General features: G+C 48.3%; 1 protein-coding gene across 7 annotated transcripts in view; it reads left to right on the forward strand.

The window, feature by feature from the left end:
* The window catches only part of GYG2 (glycogenin 2), a 36368-nt gene extending 18941 nt beyond the window's left edge, over nt 1–17427 (forward strand). For 5 of the 7 annotated variants that reach the window (XM_045470761.1, XM_045470760.1, XM_045470763.1 and 2 more), the window contains 6 exons: nt 497–623; nt 2809–3031; nt 4151–4279; nt 10807–10911; nt 12289–12396; nt 15612–17427. In XM_045470761.1, coding sequence (XP_045326717.1) covers nt 497–623; nt 2809–3031; nt 4151–4279; nt 10807–10911; nt 12289–12396; nt 15612–15773 — 854 coding nt within the window. In that variant the 3' untranslated portion in view covers nt 15774–17427. Of the gene's footprint in view, nt 1–496; nt 624–2808; nt 3032–4150; nt 4280–10806; nt 10912–12288; nt 12397–12651; nt 12761–15611 lie in introns of all 7 variants that reach the window. The other 2 variants (XM_045470762.1, XM_045470766.1) reach the window with 2 other exon arrangements.
* Nucleotides 17428–20475: the final 3048 nt, after the last annotated feature.

Genomic DNA, 20475 nt, shown 5'->3' on the forward strand with positions numbered 1-20475 from the left:
GTCCCCAATCCTGATCATACAGGAGGTAAGCCTTGGTTGGCCAGCCCCTGGAGTAGAATAAAGTGACCCAGCGAGAAGCCGATATTTGGCTGGAACAGGCTTTAATAGAGGGGGAGTGTGCTACGACTGTTGTCACGTAAAAGAAAACACGAGACTGATCGAGAATCCTGTCTGGGTGCGGGCCAGGAGCTGCCCACCAGGCAAACATGGTAGAGGAAGAAGTGTTGCTACCAGATGGGGTTCATTGTGGGCAAGATGGAGAATTCTGGAGACAACGTGTGAGTTTATTATCAATGGTCTAGGTTATGGGTGGAGAATTTTGGAGACAATATGCGGTGTTAAGATTAACGGTGTGGGCGACCACTCCCTTTTGAGACGAACGGTCGTGTTGTAGTGGGCAGAGAGGAGACACGTAATGGGACCTCGAGGGTGGGTGCGTATATTAAGCCCTTCAAGCGCGTCTTGAATTCTCTCCGAGCGCTCTTCCGTCATCTAGGGGCAGATCAAGGCTTACTGAACAGTTTCTTCAGTAGCTGGTCCACGGCAGACATCCACAAGCACTTACCGTTCATCTACAACTTGAGCAGTAACACGGCATACACCTACAGCCCCGCCTTCAAACGGTAAGTTCTCTGTGTTCTAGATCCTTCTAGAGCAGCTGCTTTCCGGCAACCCTGTCTCTAGAATCTTTATCAGCTTTTGGCATTTGGGTTAAAAAAATCAGATCCTGGGGTGCCTGGGTGGCTCAGTCGGTTGAGCATCCGACTTCGGCTCAGGTCATGATCTCGCGGTCCGTGAGTTCGAGCCCTGCGTGGGGCTCAGAGCCTGGAGCCTGCTTCGGATTCTGTGTCTCCCTCTTTCTCTGCCCCTCCCCAATTCATGCTTTGCCTCTCTCTGTCAAAAGTGAATAAACATTTTAAAAAATTAAAAAATATTAGATCCTCCCTCCATTTGCCTTTTGTAATTATAAATTATAGGAAGCCAAGGCAGGGAGTTTTAATGGTAGTGGTTCTCAAAGTGTGGTCCGAGGAACCCCCAAGGGGTTCCCCACAGTTCTTTTTAATGTCTGCAAAGTCAAAATGACTCGAAAAATAATTCTAAGATATAAAAAATAAAAATAATTCTAAGATGTTATTTTTTTCTTTTCTTCTCACTTTTTCATGAGCGTATAGGAGTTTTACAGACACTCTATGATGTAATAAAAAATGCACTGAAAAACAAAAAACCAAAAACAGTGTCCTGAATGCACACAGTTATAAGAAGCTGGCTGTTTCCTCTTGGGATGGTCCATGAAAATACAGTTATTTTTCAGGAAGAAAGTATGAAATGAACATCAACATCTCAGGGGTGATTGATTTCTAATGAATTGATTAAATCGGTTTTCAGATTCTTGTTTTAATTTCCATTGCGATAAATATGTACAGATAGAATCCACGTGAACAAATCTAGGCTTGTGGTCCTCAGTGCATTTTAAGAATTTCAAAAAGTCCTGGGACAAAAATGTTTGAGATTTGCTGCTGTGGGTGATGCTGTTATAAAGAAAAGTGGAAAATCTGAGCAGAATGTAGGGACAGAATAATTCTAGAGTGCGCATTTTTTTAATTTTTTTTTATTTTTTTTCAACGTTTATTTATTTTTGGGACAGAGAGAGACAGAGCATGAACGGGGGAGGGGCAGAGAGAGAGGGAGACACAGAATCGGAAACAGGCTCCAGGCTCCGAGCCATCAGCCCAGAGCCCGACGCGGGGCTCGAACTCACGGACCGCGAGATCGTGACCTGGCTGAAGTCGGACGCTTAACCGACTGCGCCACCCAGGCGCCCCTAGAGTGCGCATTTTTAACAGGGGCCAGACTGCCTCCAAGGGGCAGAAATTGGTCCTTGGGGAGTGCAAACATCCTATTCTTTTTAATGTATAAACCAGAGATGTGCATACGGAACACGCATTACAGTGCAAATATAGTATTAAAATTTCATGGGAAGACGCATATGGAAAAAATGTTTTAAAATGTTGAGAGGAGATGGGGCCCCTGGGTGGCTCAGTCCGTTAAGCGTCCAACTCCGACTCAGGTCGGGATCTCGCGTGATCTCGCGTGAGTTCGAGCCCCGCGTCGGGCTCTGTGCTGACGGCTCGGAGCCTGGAGCCTGCTTCGGATTCTGTGTCTCCCTCTCTCTCTGCCCCTCCCTCGCTCGTGCTCTGTGTCTCTCTCTCAAAAATAAATAGACATCAAAAAAAAATTTTTTTTAGGGGCGCCTGGGTGGCTTGGTCGGTTAAGTGTCCGACCTTGGCTCAGGTCATGATCTCAAGGTCCGTGAGTTCGAGCCCTGCGTTGGGCTCTGTGCTGACCGCTCAGAGCCTGGAGCCCATTTCAGATTCTGTGTCTCCCTCTCTCTGACCCTCCCCTGTTCATGCTCTGTCTCTCTCTGTCTCAAAAATAAATAAAACATTAAAAAATAAATAAAACATTAAAAAAATTTTTTTTAAATAAAAAAAAAAGGTTGAGAGGAGAAAATCCACAATCTTTATAAGGTTCTCAACTGATTCTTCTGCTTTGGGGGGAATACCCCAGTGGGTTATGATTATGTTCCTTGGTATGTAGAAAACCAAATACTGCAAATGTGGAGTGTTTAAACCATTATCTTTAAGGAAACCTAAGTGTGGGTCCAATTAGTAGGGTTGAGACAGGTGTTTACTTGCTGCTGTCTTTGACGTGTCTCATGGCCGCGTGATGCTTTCCGTGTGTGTGTGTGTGTGTGTGTGTGTGGTCACTTCCAAGTGGAAAGTGGAATGCTGTGTGTTTCCTCCTCAGATTCGGCTCGAGTGCAAAGGTCGTGCACTTTCTGGGGCCCACAAAGCCATGGAACTATAAGTACAATCCGCAGACGGGCTCGGTGTTGGAGGACGGCTCCGGGTTGGGGACCCAGCACCAGACGTCCTTCCTCAACCTGTGGTGGACAGTCTACCAGCGCAGCGTCCTGCCTCTTTACGAGAGCTTCCGGGATGCGGGACAGCACGTGGCTCCGGGACAAGCCGTAAGCGGGTGACGCCCTCTGGAAACAGGCGTTGGGCACGGGTAGATGCTGTGCGTGGTCCAGATGCCCGGTGTACTTTCTAGAAGCTCACGCTTCCGTTCCCACATGCTGTATTTCATAAAGGATGCTGAACAGACAGACACCCTGTGTGGTTATTGTTCCCCCTGCCTTCGGCTCAGAATCGTGAATGTTTAATGCGCCAGAGTGTTGCTGAGATTTACAGGATTCGTGCATAAATCATTCCAATTAGCTGCCTGCGTCAGGGAAAGAGCCGCTGGGGTATGAGTGGCCGCGGGGGACTGATTACCGTGTCTTGCGAGGACACACTTTCCAATTTACATCATCAGTTGAAGCACGCTGATCTGGTTTTTTTTTTTAATGTCACGGTGACTCTTAACGCACTACGTAATGATGTGTGTGCAGTCCGCCGACTAGGGGTATGGCAGGTTCCTCGCAAAAGAGTTTTTGGAATTCGGTCCCAGGGAACTTTCTTACTTGATCGTTGCTTACCGGCTCGTTTATTAGTACGGGAAGGTCGGTCCATCCACAGCCATGGCGTTGATGGCAAATCGCAAAGAATCCTTCGTTTACTGCGGGTTCTGTCTGGTGGAACCAAGTGGTTCTTCTCTTTCTGAGGACTCGGGGTCTCAGGTCATGTCACATGAGCGCATACAAGTTTGTCTGTGTTCAGGATGCCACGTGGAGTCAGGTGCTTGGGAGAAATACGGCATCCAGAGCAGTGAGGACACAGAACGGGGCAGCTTGCTTGAGAACCACCTGTCACCTGTTCGATCAGAGCTGACTTTTGCAGGTGTCTTCGTGGTCAGCAGCCCCTATGGCCCGAGGGGCTCTCTGTCAGCCAGGGTGTGTGGGGGTGCTGGGGTTTGTTTCCAGAGCAGTTAGCTGTCTGCACAGCCGACCCAGAACATTTATGGCTTGTTGATAGGTTCTGGGGTCCTGGTTTCCTAGGTCTGTGTGCATTCCCTGGGCAAGGCTATGTTTACCGAGTTGGGGAGCACTGGCCTCGCAGGGCATGGTATGAGTCTTGGGGTCCCCAGGGCAGCTGCAGAGTTGGAAACATAGGAGGAGGACTTAGCTACTGTGTTCATCTTTCTGCAGACTGGCGTCGGGGAGCTGTGTGCAGAATCAGCAGGGTCCAGCCAGCCTTGGCCAGCTGAGGGCCCTTCGGAGCAGACTGTGGTCACAGAGGACATCCCGCCTTCCCCCAAGGGATGCCGTTCGGAGGACGTGAGTACTCGACGTCCACACGGCTGTGATGGGAGAGTCAGACGCTGGCTCCCCAAGGACACAGAGCTGAGAGCCTGCTTCCAAGGCTCTGGCTTTGGCGTGGGGGGCAGGGGCTCCTGCGTTCATGTAGGTCCTTGCACAATTATATGTGGATCATGGCACAGTTTTGTGGGGGGGGGGTTCCTGCGTTCACATGGATCATTGCACAGTTTTACGTGGGAGGGGCTTTCTGCATTCACGTGGATCATTGCACAGTTTTATGTGGGGGGGCTCCTGCGTTCACGTGCATCATTGCACCTGTGGGTACATCAAATGATTCTCCCCGACCAACACGGGCACGTCCTGACTCTGGGAACCTGAAAATGCTACCTTATCCGGATGAGGACCTCGTGATCAGATGATTCTGAGCAAGGCAGAGACAGAAGACGTGAGCTCCGCTGGCTTTGGAGGAACGTGGCCACAAGCCAGGGCCTCCGGTGTCTCCAGAAGCGGGAGAAAGCCAGGAAACAGACCCTGTGTGGGAGCCGCTGGAAGGAGCTCCAGGCTGCCCACACCTCGATCAGCCCGGAGATACTCGTGGGGGACATAATCCCAAAGGATTACGGGTAATCCCAAAGGACACCGGTGTTCCTAGACCCCATATCTCCAAGTGAATACATTGCGATAATATCCGGTGTTGAAAGATTTCTGCATTTAAGTCTTCCAGTCGGAAGGCACTTTTATTCCCCTTAAGTTCTCTGTGCTGCACACGGCCTTGGGGAAGCTGTTTCTCAGTGTGAAGAAGCAATGTTTAATTTGTTTTAATGTGTATTTATTTTTGACAGAGAGACAGAGCATGAGTGGGGGAGGGGCACAGAGAGAGGGAGACACAGAATCCGAAGCAGGCTCCGGGCTCCGAACCGTCAGCACAGAGCCCGACGCGGGGCTTGAACCCACGAACCGTGAGATCGTGACCTGAGTCGAAGTCGGACGCCTCACCGACCGAGCCGCCCCCAGGCGCCTCAGTGAAAAAGCGATGTTTAAAGTTTAGCGGACATTTTTGTGGAAGGCACTCTACAGTTTGTTGCACCTCCATGCCTCCGTGCCCCAGGCTTCCCAGACATCTCCAAACGGCGGGTGCCTGCGATGAGTAACCAGTGTGTGCAGATTGCGGAGGAAGGAGTCTAGAACCATCCACCTGGAGGTAGAACTTGGGTTCGCATTCAAGTGCTCAGGCAGAAGGGATCTTCCAGACGTGCAGAGGCAGGAAGGGAAGACATCCGACTTGTCTGCTGAAATGTGTCATTAGGGCCAGGGAGGGGTCACCGCTGAGGATCCCAGTGGCTCGATTCTCTGATGATGACCTTGTGTCTCTACAAGCGATGAAGTCCTCACACTTTTATTTTATTTTATTTTTTTCAACGTTTATTTATTTTTGGGACAGAGAGAGACAGAGCATGAACGGGGGAGGGGCAGAGAGAGAGGGAAGCACAGAATCGGAAACAGGCTCCAGGCTCTGAGCCATCAGCCCAGAGCCCGACGCGGGGCTCGAACTCACGGACCGCGAGATCGTGACCTGGCTGAAGTCGGACGCTTAACCGACTGCGCCACCCAGGCGCCCCAAGTCCTCACACTTTTAAAAGGACGGGACGCATCGGTAAATTCCAGCCCTGAAACCAGTATTATGCTCTGTGTTAACCAACTAGAACTTAAAGAAGAACTTGGAAGAAAAAACACCAAAGGAACTCGTGCCTTCGCTGTATCCGAAGAGCTTTATTTTGGAATTCATTACACAGCATCACTGCCACCTACCGGCCATGTATTGAATTATTGACTCTGGGTCTTTGATCTGGGGAGCTGGAACCCAGTCGAAAAACAAAAAAATTATTTTTATAAATTCCTATAAATGTATAAGAGCTGGGTCCTGACCTTGGGATCCCGATGGAAGACAGGAGCCTTTGTAAATATGGCAACCAGTACTGACGACTAGGTATCCGTTTTCAAAAGTTACAGCCGGAGGTCTGATTTTCTTCCCATGTACATTGATGTATTTAGGCAAATATATTTGCCGTTTATTATTTTCTCAGTCATGTGTTTTGTCCTCCAGTATCTTGGGTGGGGAAATGTAGTGAATGAAAAGACAAGGAATGCCGTTTATTTTTTTGAAGTTATTGGTTGTTTTTATTGTTTGTAGAACATCCTCCTCCCTCCCTCCCTCCCTTCCTCCCTCCCTCCCTCCCTCCCTTCAAGCTGAGGGATAACATATGTGTGAAAAATGACACACGTGATAAGTATATACCTTCATGCATTTTCAGAGTGAAAAAAATTCTCAATAGCCACAATCCGGACCTGGAAATTCACCCCAAAAGACCCCTTTCACCCTCCCGGTCACTAGAAAATGCTACCCTGACCTTGGCCCACCATTACCACTTACTTGTGAGTGCTCTTGAGCTCCTTATAAATGGGATCCTACAGTATGTTCTTTCTAGCCTGGTCTCCTTCACACGACATATTTATGAGATCCTTCCGTCTTGCAGAGTGAGTCAGTAGTTTGTTTATTCTGTGGGTTGCATGGTGTCAAATTGTAGGAGGACATGATACATTGATTCTAGCGTTGATGGATACTACCGTTTGGGGCGATACAGGTAACGCTGCTGGGAACAACGTTGTGCGTGCCTGGCGTTGCCCTTGCACACGCGTTTTTGGTGAGGTGATACTTAGGGGCGGGGTCGTTAGATCAAAGGGTAGGCTTTTATGTACCCTTTTGCGTTAGTAGATTCTGCCAAGGATTTGGCAAGTGGTGGCACCCCTAGTGGGAGTCCTGGTGGCTTCACCTCGTCGGCAACCTTCCAGAGTGCCAGTGAGCACGTGGGGCGTCTCCTTGTGGTTTTAGTGTGCATGTATCAGATGAGGCTGAATTAACATGAGACAATTTTTGGATGCTTATCAAGCTGTGGCGCTTTTGGCAATGCTCGTTCAAATATTTTGAACATTTTTTTTCCTCCAGGGTCTCCTGTTTTAAAGTTAGTCTTAACAATGTGTATATATTCCAGATACAAGCTCTTTTCCAGTAGTACGGTAAATACTTTCTCCTACTCTGTTACCTTTTCAGTCCCCAAATGGCATCCTTTGATGCCCAGAAATTCCTAGTTTAGCCAGGTTTTAGTATTTCCTTTATGTAGAGTCTGTTTTATTCACCGTTCAGGAAAATCTGTCCCAAAACTAAGGTGATGAAGACGTTGCATGTCTTACAGAATTTGTATTGTGTCTTCTTTTTATATGTAAGTATATAATCCACCTGCAGTGGATGTTGGGTAAGGAATGGGCTTGGGGTCAGCATTCATTACTATTACACGTGGACCCAGAATGAACTCAGCACAGGTTAACAACAAAGCTGTTATTTCCCCACTGCTTTGTCATGTTGCCTTTGCCATCATTCCTGTGCCCATTTTGTGGATGGATCTGTTTTCAGATTCTATATTCTTTTGTGTTATCTTTCCCTTCCTTGCACTAGTAACATACTGCCGTGATGACCATGGCTTTAAAATAAGTCTTATTACTGGTCATACAAGTACCTCAACTTTTTTCTTCTTTCCCTGCCTCTTCTAAATTTCCCTGTGAATATTAGGATCAGCTGTACAGTGTCTTGGAAAACAAACAAAAAAGTCTTCTGGAATTTCAGCTGTGATTGCACTGAACCTACAGATCAGTTTTAGAAGGACTGATATCTCCAAAGTGTTGAGCCCTCCATTCTGTGGACATAGTATATTTCTAGGTAGATCTTCTTTATTTTCTGTCAATAGGTTAAATTGTTTGGTAGGGATCTTGGATACATTTTACTAGACGTATTCCTCGTTTTTGGTGTGTTTTGAGGCTACTATAAACGGTATCATTGTAAAAACTAATTTTCTTACTACTTGATGTGGGTGTCTAGAAATATGTTTGAGTTTTGAAATCCAGCTGCCTTGCTAAATTTTTACACACGAACAGATTCTGCCTCGATTCTTTTGGTCAGTCGACCTGCAAAATCACATCATCTGCAAGTGAAAAACTGTATAGTAATTTCTTAAAATGTCATTCATACATGTACTATGTACCTTCATTTTAGGCCGTATTTTACTGGATGTGGAATTCTCCCCTGGCAGGTAGTTTCACAAGGGCACCCTAAAAATGTTGTTTCTTAGTCTTCTGACCTCCATGATCTCTTAATAAGTCCGTCTTCCAGCATCCTGTTTCTGCACTTGAGGGCAATTTGTCTCTTTGCTCTGGCTGCTTGTAAGATTTGTCTCTTGGGCTTTGGTTATCTGTTTCCTCACGATGGCTCTGGGTTGTTTATTCTTTGTGTTTGTCCTCCTTGGAGTTTGTAGCACTCCTTGACCCTGTGTTCCTTCTGAGCATTCTGTCTTTCTGTGTTCTCCCTCTTTCTCTCCTTCCTTCTCCCCACTCACCTACTCTCTTGTTATTGTAATTAGATCTTTAGTATGACTTTTTATGATGTTCCTTGTATCTGTGACTCACTTCTCTACATTTCCCTCCCATCTGGCTTTCCATGCTTCACTCTACTGGCCTGTTCTCCAGTTAACTGGTCTTTTCTTTAGCTGTGTTTAATCAGTTGTTAAACCCATATCCTGGACACTTAACTGCAGTTACTGTGAGCTTTTTTAAGTTTACTTATTTTGAGCGGGGGGGGAGCTGCAGAAAGAGAGGGGGAGAAAGAGAATCCCAAGCAGGCTCCACGTGGTCAGGGCACAGCCTGACATGGGGCTTGAACCACGAACCATGAGATCATGACCTGAGCTGAAGCTGCATACTTAACAGACCGAGCCACCCAAGCGCCCCAGTTACTGTGTTTTTAATTCCAATAAACAGAAAATATTTAATAGGACAGTTTCTGGACTCCTTTGAAATTCTCTAATTTCCCCCTTTATTTCATTTAAAGTATTTTTTAGACTTGATTATTGATTATAGTGCGTGTCTGATAAGTCATATATGTGGATTTCATGGTCTTGTGTTTTTTTAAAAAAATTTTTTTTAACGTTTATTTATTTTTGAGACAAAGAGAGAGCATGAACGGGGGAGGGACAGAGAGAGAGGGAGACACAGAATCAGAAGCAGGCTCCAGGCTCTGAGCCATCAGCCCAGAGCCCAATGTGGGGCTCGAACTCATGGACCGCGAGATCATGACCTGAGCTGAAGTCGGACGCTCAACCGACTGAGCCACCCAGGCGCCCCATGTTCTTGTGGTTTGATTTTGTTCCCTCTTGCTTTTCATTCATTTGATCTTGTTTTGCTCTATGCTAGTTGATTTTGAATAGCCTTCAAGACATTCATTGTACATGGAAAAATTGCTGGGGTCATTGGAAGCTCTGAATCATATTATCCTCATCCAGAGAGCATTGTGTTTTGTTTTGTTTCATCTTTCCTGGCAGGAAGTCTTCATACAGGTGGTGTGCCCACACCTTTGAGGGGTTGAGCTGGTGTGAAATCGGGCTTCTGTGTTTGTAAGAGTCGCTGTTTCTGGCCCTCCTTTTAGTGTGGTCCCATGTGAAAGCCTTTGGCGTTCCGAGGGTCCCTCTTGGATGCCTCATCATTTATGGGGTCCTCAGCCTCATGACACTGCTAAAATGTCTGCCCAGATTCTTCTCGACAGCCTCTTGGTTGCTTCAAGGGGAAATAAAGTGCCAGGTGTATTTATAATATCCATCTTGCAAGCTCAGCCCAGTCCACCTGCATGATTTTCACGGTGTTTTTGCACAGAGAATTGGGCACATACCTCGGCATTCTCTAGTCGCTGTGGCTGACTGATGAGCTTAGTCTTGCAGAAGCCTTCAGAGCATTTATGGCCCCCAGCCTGTGGGTGCAAGCTTGCTTCCCCATTGTGAATTGGTCAGGCTCGCCGTGTAACAAACATCCCCAAATGAGGAAACATCTGTGCCCATGTCCTAGTCAACTGTGGTGACAAAGATATGTGTGGCTCCATGCAGTCATCGAGGGGTCCAGGATCCTCCTCTTATTCTGGTCCAGCGTCTTCTAGGACATCCCTTCTCTGCCGTGACTCGCTGAGGGACAATTAGGATCTCCTGTCGTGGCCAGCCATTGAACACAATGCGTTATGCTGTCTCTCGTACACCTGGAATGATCTTGGCTGCATACCATCCTTGGAAGAAGTGAGAAAATAGTCACTCAAATCACTTTCGGTCGGGGTTTGTTTTCTGGTGGAACCCCAGTTGAAATAGGCTTCACCTGACCTGGGAGTGGAGAGGTTAAGGAATGTGTATTCTGCCTTGCTCCAGGTGAGTCACATTAGACCTCATGCGTGTGGGTGAGAAGTCCCTGTGGGGCTCCACCTAGGGGCAAGGAGGCTGGGACGCGTGAGCCCGAGACTGAGGAGTAGACACAGGCATCGGTGAGCCCAGCAGCGTCTGTCCCACACGTCTTCCTTAACGGGCTGCCCTTGTATCATGGATGCAGAAAAAAAGAGATTGGGTGTTTTCAGATACCTGCAGGAGGGCTGACCTAATTTGCTTTTCTTTCTTTCTTTATAACAGACGATAGGGTGGCCTGAACTTGAGACTTCCGCTGGAGTGAGGTGTGACCCATTCTCACCACCCTCCCCCCAATGTGCAGACTCCACAGAGACCCAGACCACCTCGGTACACCTCATTTATACTCCTGACGCACATCTGTGTCTGCTAGTGTTGTTTTCTCAATGTGTCTGTGTCTGTCAATACCAAAGATTCTCCATGCTTTTCTTCTTCGTCCCATGACCTTTCTGAATGGTTTACCTCACCTCAAATACGTTGTGTGGTGACTAGTCTATAAAGGACCTGGTCATCTGTTCAGATTTTTTTTTTCTCCTCCATCTTTCTGTTTCCTGTCGGCCATTGGGTCACTCCATTTTCCTTTAGGAAGCATTAGAAACGACAAAGGTGTAACGTCACCATGACATGTATTCTCCCATATGTATATTTTTTCTTTTTATTTTTTTTTTAATTTTTTTTTAACGTTTATTTATTTTTGAGACAGAGACAGAGCATGAATGGGGGGAGGGTCAGAGAGAGAGGGAGACACAGAATCGGAAGCAGGCTCCAGGCTCCAAGCTGTCTGCACAGAGCCCGACGTGGGGCTCGAACCCGTGAACCACGAAATCATGACCCGAGCCGAAGTCGGACACTTAACCGACTGAGCCACCCAGGCACCCCTATATATTTTTTTAAATAAAAAAATTTGGTACGATTTTGGACCCATGTTTAATATCAGTATCGAAGGATGAGGAGTCCTACCCCTGTTTTTTTTCTAAATTTGCCCTCGTGAATCTGGGCTGTCATTTGCTTGCATCATCAGAAGATTGAACCCAGAGGCTGCTATGCTGCCCGAGAGGCGAGCTTAGTAAAATGCTTCTGTGGGTATTTGGTATAACCTGTAGTCAACCCTTGGATGGCGCGGGGTTGAACCGTGCGGGGCCACTTGTACACGGATTTTTTCAGTAAATGCCGTACGGTACCATAAATGTATTTTCTCTTCCTTAACGATTGTCTTAATCACATTTGCTTTTCTCCAGCTTACATTTTGTAAGAATACATTATAAAATACATAGAACATGCAAAAGAAAAACGTGTTACTTGACTTTTTATATTATTGGTAAGGTTTTCAGTCACTGGTTGGCTAGTAGTAGTTACCTTTTGGGGGAGTCCACAGTTATACGTGGATTTTCGACTGTGTGCAGGTCAATGCCCCTAGCCCCGTGTTGCTCGGGGGTGAACTATAATTGAATCCCCGTCTAAAAAATTAGCTTTGGCACATCCCATAAGAACTCGCGGCATCTTGTGTTGTGCGAGAAACGGTGGGTGTCAGGGGAGAAGGTGGGAGTGGTGGAGCCCACATTTCTAGACTTTGCAGAAGAGGCCATTTAGCACAATGTGTGCCTTTGATTTTATTTTCCCCTGGCAAAGATTCTCTGTCCTCGTGGTTAAGGCTGTAGTTGTCCTGAAGCCGTCCGCAGACTAACGATGGCCTGGTTGTGTTTCTAGCGGCCTGCGGATAAAGCAGAAAGTGGCCCGTCTGTGGAAGCCGTGGAACCGAGCCAGGAGCCCCCTGTGGATGTCACCGGGGACCCCAGTCCTCAGGATGCTCTGGAGGTGGTACCCTAATTGTCTTGTCCGGCACTCCTGGTGGATGCCGTCCGCCATGTCTGAGGCCAGCCGTATTCACGCACCAACCGCTATATCAATTTCCAGCCTGACTTTCTTGCAATAAGACTCCACCAGCCTCTTTGGTGCTTTTGATCTGCGTCCTTGTCCTTTGCAGCACTTGCCTGCGTTGCTTGTGGTCACTTTCTTTTCCATCCTTAACCACGATGGCCTTTCTCTCTTTTAAACGCCGTTCTGCAAAAGTTCATTGACCATCGGGGGCTTTGCTGTTTTTCTGTATGGCGAGCGTGGGAACAAATGCTGAGGGAGCCATTGTCTCAAAGGAAGCGGATAAAAGCAGAAAAATCTGGGGGTGAGCCTTCTGATCCAAATGGCCCATGTACTGCTTTCCTTCCTCTTCTAGAACGTTCTGTTCTTAAATTTTCTTCTTTCTGTGCATATATTTAGTGAAAGCAATTGCTAATTTTTTTTTTTTTTTCTAACAGCCATTGAATGACACCTCTTGGTCTTTAAGGAGTAGTTAATATGGCTCTAGAGCTGGGCGTTGAGCCTCTAATGATCATATTGAACGTGTTCCTGAGTACGTTTGAGCAGCCATAGCCGAACATGATACGCCATGGGGCTGATGCACAGGGTACATTTCTTTCTCAAAGTTGTGCATGGCGGAAGTCCAGGATGGAAGTGCGACCCGCTTCCTGGTTCATGGACGTCTGTCTTCTTACTGTGCTCTCACACAGCGGAAGGGATGAGGGAGCCCTCTGGGGTCCCTTTTTTTTTTTTTTTTTTTTTTTTTAATTTTTTTCTTTTTCAACGCCTCTATTCACTTTTGGGACAGAGAGAGACAGAGCACGAACGGGGGAGGGGCAGAGAGAGAGGGAGACACAGAATCGGAAACAGGCTCCAGGCTCCGAGCCATCAGCCCAGAGCCCGATGCAGGGCCCAAACCCACGGACCGCGAGATCGTGACCTGGCTGAAGTCGGAGGCTCAACCGACTGCGCCACCCAGGCGCCCCTGGGGTCCCTTTTATAAGGACACTCATCGCATTCATGGGGACTCCACCCTTATGACCTGACCACCTCCCAAAGGCCCCGCATCTTCATACCCTCCTATTGGGGGTTGATAGGAATTTGGGGGAACAAAGATATCTAGTTCATAGCAATAGTTGGAATCTGGCTGACCATATAATAAGGATGACAGTCGGCACAAAGCCTTTACTAGCCGTTAGCGCTGGAGAAAACGTGACCGCCCTGTCTCCCTCCATGTGAAGGTAGTAAATGCCAAATACGCTACTTAAACTTCATTCTAGAGCGGTCGGTGATGGCGTCTCTTCAGTTCTGCTGGGCAGGATGTGGAATGTGAGCCTATTCAGCACCGGGAGTACGGCTTTGAAGCTCTGTGATGCAGACGAGTAGTGTTTAGAGGGTAACGTGGTTTGGGAGTGCTGCTCGGCGGACCTTATGTAACAGCTCAGCCGGGTGGTGGGTTTGGGACCGTAGGTGAGTTCACTACCTTCTCTGAGCAGGGAATGCGGGTGGAAATTAGACCCAGGAGTGGTCTGCAAGAGTCCGTGATTAGTGCCTGGCTTCACTGGTGCACATTCACTTTCTCGGACAATGCTCAGTATCTTGGATCATTCCGTGTGTCACAGAATCGGGGGGCTTTCTGGTGTTCTCAGATACGCACCTTCTCTGGTTATCACGGGTGATGCAGTCAGCACACCGTTTTGTGCTGGCGTAGTGTGACGTGTGTGCTACGGTTCCCGTTATTTCCACAAAGCTTTAGTTCCCAGAGATGCGCCGGGACCAAATCCAAGGGCTCACAGAGAAAAGAAGGTATTCTGGAAAAGACCTTTTTTTTTCTTTCCCACTCTTGCTGTTTCCTTGACCAGTAGGATGGCCTGAACACGACACACGGGGACAAGGGCAGAAAACAGAACGTTTTCCGTACAAACTCTTTAAAAACACGGTTGCAGGGGCGCCTGGGTGGCGCAGTCAGTTAAACGTCCGACTTCAGCCAGGTCACGATCTCGCGGTCCGTGAGTTCGAGCCCCGCGTCGGGCTCTGGGCTGATGGCTCAGAGCCTGGAGTCTGTTTCCGATTCTGTGTCTCCCTCTCTCTCTGCCCCTCCCCCGTTCATGCTCTGTCTGTCTCTGTCCCAAAAATAAATAAACGTTGAAAAAAAAAATTAAAAAAAAAATAAAAACACGGTTGCAAATGGAGTACAGAGTACCATAGCCCACTGATATCGAAATCCTCTTTTTTTATAAAATATTTATTTATTTTGAGAGAGACAGAGACGGTGCAAGCAGGAGAGGGGCGGGGAGAGAATCCCAAGCAGCCTCTGCGCTGTCAGCCCAGAGCCCGACTTGGGAGCTCAGACTCACGACCGGTGAGATCATGACCTGAGCTGAGATGAACAGTTGGACACTTAACAGACCGAACCACCCAGGCCCCCCCAGCAGCATCTAAATTCGAATTTAGCCATCTGGCATCTAATATCATCCCGTTGACACATAGTGTCTGGGGAATACCCGAGTCACCTTTAGCGTCTGTGTGTGTGTGTGTGTGTGTGTGTGTGTGTATTATTACCACATGCATATTTGTAGACATCTTTTCTAATTCTTAGAAATTTTCAAAGCAAACATACTTGCTAGTTTTGTTGACCCATTTGAGTGCCACACGAAAGGGGTGTGTGTGTATGTGTTTGCACACGTGTGTATCTATATGTTGTCTCAGTTTTTTGCTTTAAGAGGGTAGAAACCCTACCGTTTGCGAGCAGAAAACCACTGGGATTATTATTTCGATGGCTTTGCCAGGCCGTCCAAACTACTATAGGCTTTATTCACATATGGTGAACATCCTCTTGATTTCACGTAGTTTGATTATATACAAGTGATTCAAAACATTGAGGTTTGGGGCGGGTAGAAGCCTTAAATCAGGACAGGTGTGTGTCTCAAAAGGTTCAGTGGCTAGAAATTGAAACACGTCTTACGAGAAAGTGAACCCAAGTACGATGATACTTTATAAGACTTCACAAAACGTGGCCAGCAAAAGCATCTTCTTCTAAGCGTATGGTGTGAAACGCAGCACGTATTTGGTGCCAGAGAGCGGAGATTCATTCGTAGAACCAGTCGCTGAAGCGGATGGCCTGTTGTGCCGCTGATGGCTCCAAAGACCGCCTCCTATCTCTTTGTCTTCCCCAGGTTGACCTGGCCGTCTCCGTTTTCGAGATTTCCATCGAAGAGAAGGTCAAGGCCCCGAGTCCTGAGGAGGAAAGGAGACACTGGGAGGAGGGACGCATCGATTACATGGGGAAGGACGCGTTCGCCCGCATCCAGGAGAAGCTGGACCGGTTTCTGCAGTAACCTGACCGGTTGTGTTGTTCCGTGTGTGGTTATAGACGGTGCTGTTGCATGGTCCCGTTGCGTGGACATCTCCTTCCGGCCCTTCAGAGGGAACAGGTGTTCAACTATGTGCCTCTATTTAGGGCTGACCAGCCTGAGTGCCTCAAAATAATAACGTAGACCATCCAAAACCCAGCTTGAAGCCCTCCCCACCGCCCCCGCCGATCCAAGCTCTCCATGCCTTCTTGGCTGCCCCCCACTTTCAGCAGATGGGAGCGGCAATAAACTTCTGGCAGACCCTTATTCGTGCTCCCTGGTCTTGCCCCAAGGAGCTCCGAGATGCTGCCTTGGGCAGGTGCTACCGTATCTATCCTACGTAGCGTTAGATGTCACTGTGCGTTGTCTTCTGCCCCGAAGCTAATGACACCGGTATACCCGTTCAGGAACCCTCGAGGATGGAAAGTCCTTTCCTTGAGGATTAGGTAGACGTTCAGACATCTCGAGGGTGAGTCTCATGTAGACTTTGCAGAGCGCATCTGAGAAACACTGCAGCTGTTTCTCTTCTGGAAAACCCAACTGGACCGCCACGTGCCATTGACTGATGCCCAATATGGGAGACGCTGGAGATGATGTGGAAGGAAGATTCTAGCTGGCTTGCGGCAGGGAGCGTCATCTCAGTTTGGAAGAACCAAGGTTTTAGTCCAGGTGGTTCTGGCGACACCTTGCTCACGCTAAGAGAATCTCCAGAGGTTCTTTTCCTTGTTTAGAGGCAGATCCATTTGGGGTGTGTCCCACGTGACTGCTCGTTGCCGGATATCACTACCTCAGCCTGAATAACGGGTCAAGTCAGCACGTTCCCAAACCATTTCGACACCGCTGTTTTGGGGACAGTTCTCAGTTGTTTGAGACTGGAAGCTTTCTTCCAGGAGAAATCCTCATCTTCAGAAGTGTCCTAATTTTGTGAATCCATGCCGCGTGTTGGAACAGCTCACAGGGTCGCTGCTTGTGGCCGCCACGATCATAATTAACGACGGGCATCGCTGAGCTAAAGAGAGGTAAATGTGACGTTTTAAAAGTTAGAATGGTGTGTCTTGCACTTACTGTGGAGCATCGAAGGGTCTGGTAGACCGGTTTGGACCACGTGGTGATGGTTATGTCATAACCCGGTGGGTGTGTCTGGCCAGAGTTTCCATCCTGTCAAGCAGGTGAGCCCTTGGCTAGGGGAATCTGGGCGCGTCCGCGACATCAGTTGTGGTGACAGCTTTTGCACGATGTGAGTGACGGAGGGTTTGCTTCCTTCAGCTCTGGGAGGCAGTCTAGGCTGACATCACACACAGGATGCTCCCGGGGCTAATTGAAGATAGCCATTGGGATATAGCCTTAGAGGGACTGGATTGGGACGGTACTCAGCCGTCAGAGTAACACGGTACAGTTATTCTGGGGAAAGACTGGTGCTCTGTGCTGTGGTGTTGGGTTACAAAGAACAGGAGCCCAAGTCTGACATACTTCAGGAGGAGCCCAGATGATGAATATTTGAGTCTGGCGTAGCTTCTGTGGGGAAGAGAACTCCTGTTTCTGGACAGTGGTTCATTGGCTTAAGACACACGCTCGACGAAGACTTCTGTTATGCATTCTGGTCTGCTCACGCATTTCAATTAAAAATTTAAAACAGCAATATGGTGTCCCTTCTGGTGTGTGTGTGCACGTGTTGTGAGCAGCAGAATAATATTTTATATGTAACAGCGGGAAGGGATGTGGTTGCCTTTGTGTTGTACCAATTTAAATCACCAATTTTGGTTTTTTTTTTTTTTTCAGAATTGCTAGTAGCAGTAAAATGCATATAACTATTTACTTCTCAGTGTGTGAAATTCCCTAAGGTCTCTCTATGGAAGCTGCCCATTTTCCTAGCATTGCTTCTCAATATCACGTATTCATTAATTTATTCAATTTATCCATCCGTCCATCCATGGACCCATGCATCCACCCACCCACTCACCTACCCATCCATCCATCCATCCATCCATCCACTCATCTGCCCATCGATCCATCCACCCATCCATCCATCCACCCACCCATCCATCCATCCATCCATCCACCCATTCACCCATCCATCCATCCCCCCATCCACCCACCCACCTACCCATTCATCCTTCCTTCCTTCCTTCCTCCCGTCCTTCCTTCCTTCCTCCCTCCCTCCCTCCCTCCCCCCCTTCCTTCCTTCCTGGTTATTGAGTTCTCTGTATGGCAGGCACTGTGACATGGGCTTATTCAATAAATGAGAAGTTCAAAAACATTCGGAGACTTCTACAAAACATCCACGGAAGAGGTATAATACAATGTATACCTGAATAAAGCCAGTGCCCGAATCTGTGCTATGTAATGTCGGGACTACACAATTGTATATGCTGAGACCCCAAGAGATGTGATGTGACCTATACCATCACAAGTATTTTGGTACTTAGAAGGAGGGTTGGCTGTGTGTGTGTGTGTGTGTTTACATTTTATGGTTCTCTTATTACGGAGTTGTATTCATCTGGAAATGCTTCCCTCCCACCAGTGGCTTATCTCTTCTTTTGTTCATCTCTTTGAAGCTTTGAATTCAAAGCTTTGAATTCTGCTAAACGCTCAGGCTTTAGGTGTCTTATCTAAAATGTCTCTTCTAAGGGAAGATGATAAAGATCTTCCCTTGAGTTTTTTGGGTTTTTTTTTTTTTTCCTGAAGGTTTGGCAGATTTCTCTTTCACATGTGGGTCTCTGGCGGATTTGTGAGTCCATTCTTCTGTTGAGAGATGAAGGGTCTAAATGTCTAAATGTGTGGACGCCCCATTGGCTGTTTACAGGCAGAGCTTGCATAAAGGTGAGGGGGAGGGACGGCCAGCCCTGGGGGTTCAGCAACAGCCTGTGCAAAGAGCCTCATTTGCTGTGTCTGCAGACTGAGCAGCTGGGCGTGTGGGAGCAAACATTCGAGGGAGAGGTGTGTCTGGCCTCCGGGGCACTGACTTAATCCACAGCCGGTCTAACCGGTTAGGCCAGTGGCCAAGGTTTCACTGTAAATCAACAGACAGGAACCTTGGAGATTAAGATGGGGTCTGTTCTGTCTCTCCAGGGCCCCAACCCCCACCGGAGGGCATTCAGCGGATCTCCAGTCCTGGGGCTGGGGGCCACCCCCTTCCGCTGAGGGTCGGTGGGCGGCTCCCTTCCCCGGGGTGGGGGGGGGGGTCTTTCCCCGCGTCCCTCCCGCCCCCCTCCCTGCTGCACTTATGTGATTTCTCTTATCTGACTTGGTTTTGCATCCAGTAAGATAACGCAAATCTGCAGTGACAGGTGTTTTGTGTTGTGTTTCACTCAACGACTCTGACTCACAAGAAGCCAAGGAGAAAGTCATAAAGGATGAAAAGAAAAGAAAAGAAAAGAAAAGCCCGGGGGCGGGGTGGGGGGCGGTTCTTGCAGAAGTTTCAGATGTTCAGAAGCCACCTGGAAACTCTACATTTGCTGAATCAGTAATTGGGCAATGAAATGATGTTTCGAACACCCCGGTCACGTCCGTAAAGATGGGCCACCCTATAGGCTGACGAGATTAACCCTGAATTTCCCCTGGGCAAGTAAGCGCCCACTTGAAAGCCCACTTTCTCAGTTCCCAGACTTGTTCCTTCTTTTTAAGCTACTTTTTAAGTTTATTTATTTTTGAGACAGAGAGAGAGAGAGAGAGAGAGAGAGAGCAGGGGAGGGGCAGAGAGAGAGGGAGACAAGAAGCAGAGTGTCCCAAGCAGGCTCCACAGTCAGCACAGAGCCCAACACGGGGCTCAAACTCACCACGTGTGAGCTCATGACGTGAGCCGAAATCCAGATTCCCAACCACCTGAGCCGCACAAGCACCCCTTCTGTGGATGGGGGGGTGGGGGGTGATCGGCCGAGGCTGGGGTTAGGAATTCTGCAGAATCTCCTTCACAAGGGCTGACTCAGCTGGGAGGAATACCCTTCCTCCTGCAGCTGAGAATGTCGATGCGCTGCCCGGAGCTGCTGCAGCCATATTAAAGCACTGAGGTAGAGGCTAGGACGGTAGAGACTAGGTGTGAGCCTGCCGGCCCTGGGTTGCTCCCCTCTCTCTCGTTTACGACATTTATTCCCAGGGTGTGTTACTAGCAGCCCCAAAATAATCTCTGAGAAGAGTAGGCAACATACTTTTATCTCCCATATCGAAAGGCTGTCCCCGGAGGCAACGCAATCCCAAATGGGCTGTACAATTAATGGCTACAGAAATCGGACACTGGCGCTTTGATAACCCCTGAGCTTTGGAAAACGATTACGACTGGGGTGGGGGGGGGCATGATTGGGTGTCCACTGGGATTGTCTTGTTTCGCAGATGAGAAAGTGGACACACACTCCCTGCCCACGACATCCTCCTCGAGAAAGGGAAACCGAGCTCTCCTTTTCGCTGTGCCCCTTCTGGGTCCCTCGGCCAAGTGCTGGCCTTTTGGGGAGCTTGTGAACATCTATCGCCCAAGGGTGCCTGGGGGGGCTCAGCCGCTTGAGCGTCTGACTTTGGCTCAGGTCATGATCTCACAGTTTGTGAGTTCAACCCCCGCGTCGGGCTCTGTACCAACAGCTCAGAGCCAGGAGCCTGCTTCTGATTCTGTGTCTCCTCTTCTCTCTCTGCCCCTCCCCTGCTCATGCTCGATCTCTCTCTCTCTCTCTCTCTCTCTCACAAATAAATAAACATTAAA

The sequence above is a fragment of the Leopardus geoffroyi genome, chromosome X, assembly GCF_018350155.1.
Source record: "Leopardus geoffroyi isolate Oge1 chromosome X, O.geoffroyi_Oge1_pat1.0, whole genome shotgun sequence".
Lineage (NCBI taxonomy): Eukaryota > Metazoa > Chordata > Mammalia > Carnivora > Felidae > Leopardus > Leopardus geoffroyi.